Source organism: Hirundo rustica, chromosome 9 (assembly GCF_015227805.2).
Source record: "Hirundo rustica isolate bHirRus1 chromosome 9, bHirRus1.pri.v3, whole genome shotgun sequence".
Classification (NCBI taxonomy): domain Eukaryota; kingdom Metazoa; phylum Chordata; class Aves; order Passeriformes; family Hirundinidae; genus Hirundo; species Hirundo rustica.
The window spans coordinates 21,351,601-21,363,686 of NC_053458.1; the positions used below are offsets into that span (position 1 = coordinate 21,351,601).

The window sequence follows — 12,086 nt, forward strand, 5'->3', positions numbered from 1 at the left end:
AAAGGGGTGAAAGGTTTTTGAAATTTAAATCCAAACATACCGTAAGATTTATAAGTATATATTTTCTAAGGCCCACATAAAGAAAAGAGATTAAAGAAAAGCTGAAGTCTCTTGGACAATCTGGGAATTCAGTGGCTGTTGAACTGTCACTTTAGATCAGCAAGAATAAATTTTTTGCCCTGGAACTTCATAAAAATCAGTCACTATGAAACAAAGTAAGCAGAGAATCCTGGCTGACTTCTTCCTGGTGTTTAAAACAACAACAAAACCAAAATAAAAACCAATCCCCGCCCCCCCCCCCCCAAAAAAAAAAAAAAAAAAAAGCTGAAAGAACAAAATAGTCCCTCAGGCTGAGAGCCTATGGTTTTACACAATGATTTTTTTTATCCTCCCTAACAAAAAGCTTTAAACATGGCCATGATAAATTTATTTCCATATAAACTCATCTTATAGTGCCAAAACACGACAGTCATGCCTTTCATCAACTGCTTGTTTCTCCTATCTTCCTTGCACCATCATTTGTGTTCATGCAGCTGTGCACTGATGGGATCAAGAAGCTGATTCTGCCGCAAACTTTTCTTCTTGACAGGTTAGCTTTTGGTAGCACTGTGGATTTATGAAACATTGAATTCTAGTGGAAAGTGGAACTACAGTGTTAGTGTTTTACCTTCACACAAGAGGTTGCACTGCTTAAACTGATCTTACAAAAAGTTTGAAGAATTCAGGTACTTAAATGAAGTTCCATTTGTTTCTCTCATAGGATTTGCATTTGACTTAAATCTGTTATGGCTGATTCAGTCTAAAGCACAGAAGCAGACAGAAGAAGAACATGTTTTTGGGAAAGCTCCAACTACACTGAAAATCAGCAATTTAACCAGTGCAACTGTACATTCACTACGTATTATTCAGTGGAAGCCTGAAAATCAAAGCTATTTGCTACAAAACTTGAAATCCTAATTCTGAAAAGGGATGCAGAGACTCTACCAGAAAAAGATGAGGTTACCACACATCACCAGCTGATCAAGGCCCACAGAGGACTACCTGGAACTAAAAATCAAACACACTCCTTCCTCTCTTATCTTCTACAGACAGCTAGTAGCAGAAGACAGGGAAAGAAAACAAAAGCAACCTCATAATCTGTTAATAATGATTTTATCTATCCAGACGGAGAAAACAGGTATATATTATAATTTGTAGTATCTAATAATCTGTATTTGATGTTTAAACCTTTTGTAAGTGTAGAAATTTACTATTCATTGCAAAAAGATTCACCACAGTTCTGTAACAATACAGTAACACAGTTTGGCAGGCTTGAGGGCTATACTGAAATTATTTTTCACAACTAATTAATTTACAAATGTGTAACTGTAGGAAATTATTTAAAAATTTACATGTTAACTTCATTTCTCCTTTTAGGTACCTAATTTTCCTGCTTTTTGGCCAGAAATTGTACCTAAAGAAGAGTTTTTCCTATTGACTAAAACTATCTATTCTTCCCATGTTTGCCTGGGCATCTCTAATCAGCAGAAGAAGTATTCAGAATTTAAATTTAGTTCAGGTTCAAGACCTGACCATACCTTAGAAACTCTGAAACTTAAATAAACAAAGGTTTTGTCTAGAAAAGGGAGACAGCAAAGCTTCTTAAAATTTCATATGAGGTCCACCATTTCAACTGCTAAATGCCTCGGTAACATGGAGAACATAAATTAAAAAGACCCAGGCTGAAAATGACACTGGAAGGCTGAAAAGCTGAACAATGGATAATTCCAGTTCCCCTTCACGCTAAGTTTTAAAAAACAAACAGAAGCAACAGTTAGGAATTTTAAAACATGAAAGAAAGAGAATAAAACAATTCATATATTGATAATTAAGCTACAATTGTAATATGAGCATAGAAAATGTTAAATATATATATATATACAAGCATAGTTTAATTTTCCCCAAAAATGGAACATCACTTAGTAGGCCTTTAGTAAGTACAAAGACAGAATTTAATTCCCCACTGCTCACCTTTTTTAAATCTAAGAAATCTATTGTTACTAATAACTAAAATTTCGTAACTAATGAAATTAAAAATGATATACATATTTCAACAAGACCCAAACCTGGTACAGGAATTCAGCTACAGTTCTTTCACAGCTTTGCTGAGTGCAGAGGTAAGGCCAATACCATCAGTGATTCTGTGCTTTTAAAGGAGGAACACACGGACTGATGCAATATGGAGACAGATAATCAGTGTAAAACACCTGGGCATCTGGGAAGGAACACTAGAGATGCTCCTGCCAGGATCTAGCATCTTTCACAGGATAATTTAACAGAAACTCCTGTTAGAAATGCTGGCCAACTTGATTTGATGCGATGGACTCATCCAATGCATCTGCATTAGTCTTCCTTGTACAGCCAGCATTCAGTACAAGCCTCAGTAAAGAAACAGAGGGTTTAGTTGGGATGTTTCATTTATTTCTAAATCTCAGATGTTTGCATACATGCAATGACCATTACCTTTAGGAGGAGAAAGTGGAAACTTGGGAAATACTGTGAGAAATATGACTAAAAGAAAAGCTGAGATATCAGAGCAGTAAATTAACCATCAGTTGAACAGTTTCTCAAGGGAAAACCTGGAATTAAACAATCCTCATGCTAATACAACCCTCAAGCACAGAATACATTACCTGACAATGCAATTTATGCAGCTGAATCCCTAGTGAGGCAAAAAACATATCATGTACCTGGGATAATAGTATCAAAAAATCATTGTACAGAAGAGATGGCCTTAAATATATATTTTTTTCCATGATGTGACAACTGCTGCATGATTTTGCTATTTGTCAATGTATTTGTATCTTGGTCCACGAAACTGGGCTCTTGTGTTCTGTTACAGCTTTATAATTCATCTAAAACATCACAATACCATTTTAAGGTAAATGTGTTATTCCCTTGAGTCCATTTATGGGATCAGTTACAGACTATATAAATCTTTCAACTGATTTAAAAATGTTGACAGTGAAGATAAATTATAAACTAAATATTTTATCCTTTTACTCCTAATATAAATTGTAAACTCTAAGTGAAAATAAATATTACTGAATTTTTACAAATACAGATAATTTTATGGAATTATTCTAATACTAGTTTTCACTTTGATATATATTTGTTTATCATACTAAGACTCTCACGCACTTTTGATTTTCAAAACTGTTCTCATCTTTCTAAGTGACCTAAAAACCACATAAAATTTCCTATTATTTTCAGGGAAAAGAAAAACCAGTAGAGGACAGAGGAACACAGATTATCTCCCCAGCCTCTGTTTACTTTATCTGAATTTGGGAAACAAACTTGCTAAGGCCATCTTATTCTCCAGATTTGTATGCTACTATCACTACTGAACACAGTTTAAATTTTCCATGGCAGGTTACATGCACCAGGGTCACACTCTTAGTGTGAGAAGCACCATTTTCTTTTGCTGAATCACATTAGCCTTCATTGGCATTCCTTATATTTAAAACCCCCCTAGAAATGCAAAGATATTCCCTACACTCATGTTTTTTGAAGACGAGCGTCTAACCCGGGCTGGTAACCCGGCACTCCCTCCGAGTGGCACTGCAAAGGAGGCAGCAGTTTACGTGAGAACAGGCCGGCCTGGGCTGGGGGATTACAGCCCTGCAGCTGCCTGGAAATCTGCTCTGCATTCACGTGCAGGGATAACACCAGAGGGTGTTCAGACTGATCACCACCTCTTCAATAATAGTTATATCACAACAGGGTAAAGGGTCTTTCTGAAGCAATGAATTTTTCATACTCTGGAGCTGTCTGCTATCCCTACCTATCTTGATGGGCATATAATGCTACTTATTAACTGAGCTCTGCAAACAAAAGGAAAAAAATCCTGTTAGGAAAGGGAATCAAACATATTCTGTTTTTATTGTATAGATAATAAAACCTGCAATCAACCAGTATTTTGGATCGTAGCCAGAGCAATCCTTCCCATGATATCACGTATAGATCTCTTTTGAGAGTCATGCAATACACAAGGAAAAAACTATTAAAAAACATGAAAAAAAGTTCTGGTCTTCTCCATATCAGATCTGTCTGGGGCTTTAATTCACTCTAAAGTATTAATTATTCTTAATTTCTTTAGCACTAGTGTAACAGATGTTTCCCTGCTATCAAAGATTTATTTGTCAGAAAGAACAACTGGCTATAAAAAGTGCAACTCTGTTAGTTTTATTTTTAAATGTGTATTTTCATGAAAGTGATAAAGCTAATAATGAAATGGATACTACAAATTTGCTTTCTTTAACAACCAGTTAAAAGCTAGTGTTCGCAATATCTGTTTATAGATAAATGCTTATTCTTGTTTAAAATATTTTAATTCCTCCACCTACCTTTTGACCTCCTGCAGATTCTGCACTGTGGTGCTCTTTTAGTTTTTGTTCCTGTTCCATGATGTCTTTCAAATGTTCATTTACCTAGAGACAACACAGTTCATTCAGTTGTCTGTTCTAAGAAACAAGTCATAGAAATTAGAAGTTCTTCAAAAGGTCTATAAATCAGGAACACAGAACTAAAGAGCTAAACCAAACATTTCAGACTATAGCCCTGAAGCAAAACCAGCCAACGTCAGTCTCAGATGCAGTCTAAGGTCATTAGCTTTATGTTGTACAAACGAACCCGTCCCTTATTATGCTCAGTCACATTTGATTAACAGGGTATCCTTGTCACTTGATTTGATTATGCAGTGAAGGTAGATCACTTCGAGCAAGATTTGTTCAAACAAACAGAATACCTTTGGGTTTAAATCTTGACAAGGTACACAATGAGATGACAACTTATAAAGAGCCAAAAAGAGACCCTTGGGCAGGCAGTGCGGCATCTCAACATGACAGTGACACCCAAGATGTCATATGTAGTATATATTACAGTATTATTTTAGACTTCCCATTTATTTGGTTCACACACGTTCAACTTCTGCAAACTTTTCTTTTTATATTCCATAAATAGCAGGTAGGATCAGTCTGTATCCGAACAGTCCTGATATACCTACATCCATAAATACACATCCTAATCTCTCATCTCTAATCAAATCACAAGGACAACAAAGAAAACCCCAGCTTGCTTTTCCAGCACTCATACCTTGTTTATCCAGTACATGACAGCATCCTCAATGTCATAGGGTACCTCTGCAGCTTGGAAGAAGGTTGAATACTGCTGAGTGCACGAGATGACTTTCTCAACGCTGACCATCTCCACAGTGTAAGCCATCATGAGGGTGTCGATCATGGCCAAGTGAGCACTCTACAATGAGAAGCACCAACACCTGATTTACAGAAAACTGTAAATGCTATGAGTTTTCTGTCTGGTTGTCAGTTTTAAATTAAAACAAATGAAAACAAACATAATAGACTTGAGAACACAGATTAAATTGCAAATTAAAATAACTTCTGTAAAAAAATTGACACCAAATTTAAAGAATCGAAGGTGAACAGAATAAGCAGTATTAATGATTCAAACATCACGTCACTTTTAACTGATCTAAAGAGACCTTTTAAATCTGTCATCATAGCAAAACCAACCCCCCATCAATATTATTTGCACTGGAAATAAAAGCTGAAATGGCCTGCTAAACAACCTTCATTGTCATGAAAATGCTGCATTAATATGTGAAAGTTCACCTACATTTGAAGTCCTAATCCAGGAAGAAGACGTGATTACGATAATCTTTAGTAAAAACCCAACAGAATGAGAGAAAACATTTGCTTTTCTTCTCGTAAACTAGTTGTGTTATGCAGATGTGATGTAGGTGCCTGTCCTAGGGTAACTTTATGATGCCTGTATCCCCAATCGTCTGTTCTGTTTGTGCTGTATATTGAGTCCTGTGCCTTTAAGACTGGTTCTAAGAGCAAGGAGAAGCGCGGAGTTTGTTTTGAGAAAACTACCTGACTCCTCCACATTCTTCTGCGGACGGCGTGTCCGGCGGAGGCTTGGAGAGACTGCAGGACAGAGATTTTTTTTTCTTTGCTTTTAGTTAGTTTCAGCTAGCTAGGGCAGAGAATTTCCCTGGACTGTTTTTTTTTCCTTTTTCTTGGAACTGTTTAAACCTGCTCTGGACTGAAAACCCAGGGGAGCACTGGGGGCTGCACCTGCGGCCCACCGGGGCCTGGACCTCGGCATTTTCCAGCAGCGCCGGAGGGACTGGGACTGAGGAGAGACTGAGAGAGAGCCGAGCTACACCCACGGCAAGGACTTTCTCAGTTTGCCATCTCACTTCAGAAGGAGAGGTTTTATTGTTTCATACTATTCATTCTTTATACTTGTATGCACTTCATTTGTTTAGTAAAATAGTTTTTTCCACTTTTCTCCAAAGAGGGTTTTGGGTTTTTTTCCGGACCGGTTGGAGGGAGGGGCCACGTGGGTTTGCTTCCTTAGAGGGATCCTATACAGGGGTTTTCTCCCAAATTTGTCCCAAACCAGGACAGTGCCACAGCTATAGATACTCAACTAGGTTTAAAATAATATACCTTCTGTAAAAAGAGGAGGTACATACATTTCTTCTGGAGTCACATATTGAAAGATGATGGCTATTTCACCATCTGTAATAATTCAAAATAAACAAACAATTCCCCCCCACAACCCAACACAATAACAAAAAAAAGAGGACGACTACCAGGATTTACATTAGATTCTTGTGACTGAATAGCAAAATGATGGTGGTTTGTAGAGCCAGTGCCTACAGCTAAACACATTTAATTCTGCTTCATGCTAAGAAAAACAGAAACAGCTAAGTACTAAACAAGATTTCCCACGGATCAGAACAATTTCCAAAGACAGTATTTTTAAAACATTGCCTTTAAACACGGCTCACAATGCAAAGAAAGATCCCCAACACTTGTTAACAGCATCACTTCAATACTATAAAAAATATTCATATAAACATCTCACAAGGTAGCTGTAAGAGCCATGGTAACAGCAATGAACAACATGAGTCACATAGCAATACGCTATCTAAACATCATAGTTAAGGTAGTTCATGCACATCACTTATTCCAGAACTCCCAGCAGGAAAAAGATGAACAGACCCAGACTATATGCTGCTCTTAGTGTTTGCATCATGAACAAAAGTGATCATGCTGACCTCAGAAGTGGGCAGCAGCACGTATTGCTTTTTTAAAGCAGTTAAGTTGCTTTGTTTCACAAAAAAAGGCAAACTACACTTAAAAGACATTCACAAAACTGACAGCCAGCCTTCCTGGGACAAACTTATTGTCCTTGGACGCTGGCTATGGCCTGAGAGCCCTGTGTGCCTGAGTCCATCTCTGCTGTCAGCAGCAGCAGCACAGCTGAGCAAGGAATCAGCACCTCCTCACTGCTGCCACCACAGATGGACTCAGTCTCAATAAACTCCTTTCACCACCGTTATCACGCCTTAGGAGCTTATTTACACACCTTTATGGACAAACACTGACACAAGCTCCTAGGTGAATGAAGGAAAGTGCTGAGCAGCTGAATCTTGCCACTCAAAGAATTAAAGAATTTAAGAAGTGCCTGTGTGCAACCCAGGAGGAGCCTGCACTCCAGCGTGCAGGGCAGCAATGCTCTACAGGGATGCACGAGCCGCTCCTCTGCTGGCCCAGCAGTGCAGTGCAGAGGGAGGTTCAAATCAAGTTATCTCACAAACCCTCAGCACAGTGCCCCAAATCTCTGTGAGGGAATGCAGAGCCTGGGACAGCCATACAAATCCATGAACTTCTGGTAGGAGTTCCCAGCACAGATTGGAGAAAGGTGGTTCAGCACGTGTAACGCACAGCAAAGAAGGGAGGATTTGGATCATCTCTGACATCTAGGGTCACTGCTCTAATAATCTTTCCTTGCTACATCTTGCCTAGTCTGAATGGCACCTGGGTTAAAAACTTGTGCTGTTTTCACACTATTTTCAGAACCTCCCCCCAAAAATAAAAAGGCGACATTAAACCAGCAAGAAAATGCTGAATTTGCTTTTTAAGAGGAGGTAGAGCACAAAAATGTTTTCCAGCCAAGCATAAGAGTGGCCTCTTAGAGAATGCTACTGCTAGGAGTGTGCTAGGAGTCATCCAGGCTGATACAGAACTGTTCACACTGCCTGCTGCACAAGAGGATTCTTTCCACCCTTTACTCCCTGCCCTCCAAGTGAGGTCTGCCAACCAAGGAAGCTCCCAGAGGTGTGAAAGCAGCATCTTCTCACCCAGCTGTTGATCCATAAGTAGTGTCCTGCCTACTACACCTGTGCTCTGAGACCAGCCTGCAAGAAAAACCACCACTGAACTCCCAGAGGGGATTTAGCAGCCTTCACCTCCCATGCTGGATCATCAGCTTCTCTGGAAAACTCCTACGAAGGGGATTGCCAGTGGAGAGAGAAAGCCATGGAGTGTTGCTAGAACTGCCAATATGCTCAATACATTATAAATACATTAGAAAAAGTAAATTATTTACAATTCGTTAACTGAGACTCATTTTCAATGCTTCTAGCAAATCATTAATGAAGTGCAAACTGCTTAAACAAACAGAGAAGAATGACCTTAGATAATAATTCGTACTATCGAAACTAAGTGTAATAAACTTTTACCGACATTGGCTAGATCCATGTCACAATCTTTATTGTATACAAGCATCTTCAGTCTCAAAAGTGACTGCAAGTTATTTTCTTTATAATCCAGACAGGACACTCAGAAGATTTTAAAAAGGCAGTAAATAATAAAAAGAAGAATGACTATTATCCTGAGATAATTAAAAAAAAAAAATCAATGAATTGCCACTATTTTTTTAGCTAGCAAAAATCAAACTTCTGATTTTATAAATATTTTCTTTACTAATAAGAGTATTTAAAACTAGTAACATATATGGATTTATTCCCCTAGAAAATTGCAAGCAACCAAATAAACATATAGGATAGCTTGAATCTAAAATAGCTGTTTGTTTAGTTGGGTTTGTTTGCTGGGGTTTTTTTAAAAGGAGTTACAAAAAGACTGAGAAATGTACAGCCCTACTGGTTTTCTTCCAACTATTCTGGAAAGAGCAGACAAGCTGTGTTGTTTTACATCTCTTCATTCACTGTGATCAATAAGAAAGAGTAAACTAAAAACTGCACCATAAAAATAGCGTCCTACCCTTCCAAATATAGGCTTTGTCAGCATAACGGCCGAAGTTCTCTAAAAAATCCTAAGTTTTAAGAAATTCTGTTGATAGTAATAAAGTTCTGATTTTCTTTTTTTTGCCTCTCTCACTGAACAGCATATTTTAGGTGCAGCTAAAAAAAGAAATATCAAGAGGGAGAGTTCACTTTTAGTCAGATCCGCAGTTATGAGTGAATTATGTAAGGAAGCAACGTTTCATATCTGAGGGAGATGCAGAAACCACTTTGAGTTGGGCAGAAACTGGGATCAGCCGCTCAGCAACGTCTCCTCTCTCTGGATGAGCCTGGACACAATGCCTGAAGGAAGTGCCCAGGAGCTCCTGAGGACTGGGATGAAGACATTAGAAGTATATTAAATTTTGATATTTCCTCTGACGTGGCACCATTCAGATGCACAGCCTAAAAAACCCAGGCAGGATTTCATGCTGTCACATAACTCCCACATCCAGAACTGCAGCAAGGCATAAAGAAAGATGCACAATTGCAAAAAAGAAAAATTTTAGAGAAATAATTAACCCCCCCCCCCCCAAACAGTAACAAAATTATACAAAACCATTAGAGAAATATCTTTTTAAAAAGTCAAGATCAATACAGCAGCAGTGAACAACACGGGAAATAATACACTTTTCCCATAAGTGTTATGCAGAGATTTGGTCTAAGCCAATTTAAAGAACCTTTTCCTTCTTTGACTGCTTTACTGCAAAGTAATAAAGTCTTAAATAGAACACAACAATATATTAAAAAAAAAAATACAAAATGCTGGATTCTTAGAGGTAAGAATTCCTTTTCCAGGACACAAATGTGGTTTTGTCTTTCCCATCTACAGCCCGTACAGAACACAAGAGTTTTAACTTACTAATCTTAACAATCTCATGTAATTACTGGTTAGTTCTGCCCTGTAATGTAGGTTCCACAGCTTTTCATTCTACTGCTGAATACTTCAATAAGAAGCTTACTGAACTGCAGAGGAAAAATTATTCTGAGCATGGCTGCTGATGCTTTCCTGTCTGCCTAACACTTGATTACAGAGCTTTCTTCAGCTCCATTGAAGAACTGAAAACAACTTCATTAAAAAGTGTACTAAGCAAAAGGTATATATGATACTGTACACACAGATACTTATGGATAAACACCACAAATTACAGACAGCTCCTACATTGTTACCTGCTACTAAGGTTATTTCTGATATTCCATTAAATGATTGGGTTGGGAGTTCTCTTTTGAACTCTCTCTTTAGGAAAAACGTAGACAAACCCTTTCCCACTATGGTACTTGAAGAAAGGAGAAGAAAGAAAACAGAGGATACAATTGTTACCCTCATGCTAAATAGAAATAAATAATTAATTCACTCTTTCCTGGAGATTTTTCTTGTAATAAAAGTCCCCTAAATTCACTATGCTTTGGAGAAGAGATTTGATTTTCATCAGACTGACTTTTGTAAACAGAAATACATATTGCACAACAAATGCATATATTTCTAGCTAAATTCACTAAAGATTTTGTCTCAACTGGATCAGGCACTTGAGCAAGAACACAAGAGATCAGATCTCTACATTTAGCTGGGAGAATTTTTGTATCTCCCTTGGATCAATAGTCAGCATGCCACCTACAGCTTCTGCCTCCTAAAGACAGAGGTTTAAATCCAGGTACTTTTCACATTCCAGTTAAAAAAAACCCCAGTAATTCCAAGGGCTTGATGAAAATTACTCAGATTATCAAGAATATAGATGGAATGATCACTGGAGGACACACACTTCAGGAAAAAAGGTAAAACAACGGTTGCTCATGTCCATGGTAAAAGAATGAGTTTAATAGAAGGTGAGTATGGGCTTAAACATACAGGAAAGGTTATTATGGTAAGAGCACTGTGAGGATCTCCTTCCACACCACTCTAACCCACATCTGTGCACCCAGCTTCCTTGCCTTGTGAACAACAGTTTGAGGAGCCTGGCTAGCTTAAGCCTCCAGGCCCCTTTGCCAGAGACCCTTCCCTGGGTAATCCAAGTCTCAAAAGACTCTGCTAGCACAAGGAGATATCATCTAAACTTCAAGTCTCAATTAAAAACTGCAGAATTCCAGCTCAGGGAAAGTATAAGCCAATGCTTGAATACTGCAGGAGGCGAGGAAGGAATTAATGAGCAGAGCCAACAGGTGATAACTCTATTACAAATTTCAAAGCTATTGCTTTATTTGACCATCATTTATACAGCAAAATGAAGACAATTTTGATGCTACAAAGGAAACAAGTTCTAAAATATTTCAATCAACAAAATGGAGCAGTCTAAAGTAGTCAGTTCTGCTCTGTTTGGTGATTTTTGGATGCAATTCTCCTCTAGCCTCACGCGGTACTTATGCTTAGCACAATCCTAAAATAAGCCCAGCCGTCTAGTTAGTCTTGTCCTGCAAGGGAAGGATCATGCTGAATTACCTCCTTGCTGCATTGCCATGAAGAACAAGGGCTTGACTCTGACAGGATGCTTACTCAGCAAGAACAGGCATTACTGAGTCACACTAAGCACCTTGAGACAGGTTCTGCAACACACACGGAATGGCTTCTGCTTTCAATATTTTTATAGCCTTCTCTATTCGGTTAACTTTTTAAATTTAGTAATCTATTAAATGAATTTAATTGAATATAAATTAATTGAATATAAATGAATTGAATGAATCTATTACATGAATATTCAGAAATCATTGTTGGGCTGACTATACACATCTGACACAAAACAATTCACTTCCATAAAAAGGATTTCTCAGGTACAGATATTGGCCATGTTAAGCATTTTGACAGCACTTATATGTTTGACCTAAGGTTTCCTCATTATGCTCATTAAGGAACATCATAATTTGATCTACTAACTCAATCCTAACTAAATACCTAACAGAGATTCCCAGACTTTCTGGATGACATAACCAAGTG

The 12,086-nt window shown here is 38.0% G+C and overlaps 1 protein-coding gene across 4 annotated transcripts in view; it reads right to left on the reverse strand.

The window, feature by feature from the left end:
• Positions 1 to 12,086, reverse strand: part of CAMSAP2 (calmodulin regulated spectrin associated protein family member 2) — an 82,898-nt gene that overhangs the window by 36,686 nt on the left and 34,126 nt on the right. For all 4 annotated transcript variants that reach the window (XM_040072579.2, XM_040072578.2, XM_040072577.2 and 1 more), the window contains exons 3-4: positions 5,134 to 5,295; positions 4,386 to 4,469 (exon numbers count right to left, since the gene is read on the reverse strand). In XM_040072579.2, the coding sequence (XP_039928513.1) occupies positions 4,386 to 4,469; positions 5,134 to 5,295 (246 nt within the window). The remainder of the gene's footprint in view (positions 1 to 4,385; positions 4,470 to 5,133; positions 5,296 to 12,086) is intronic.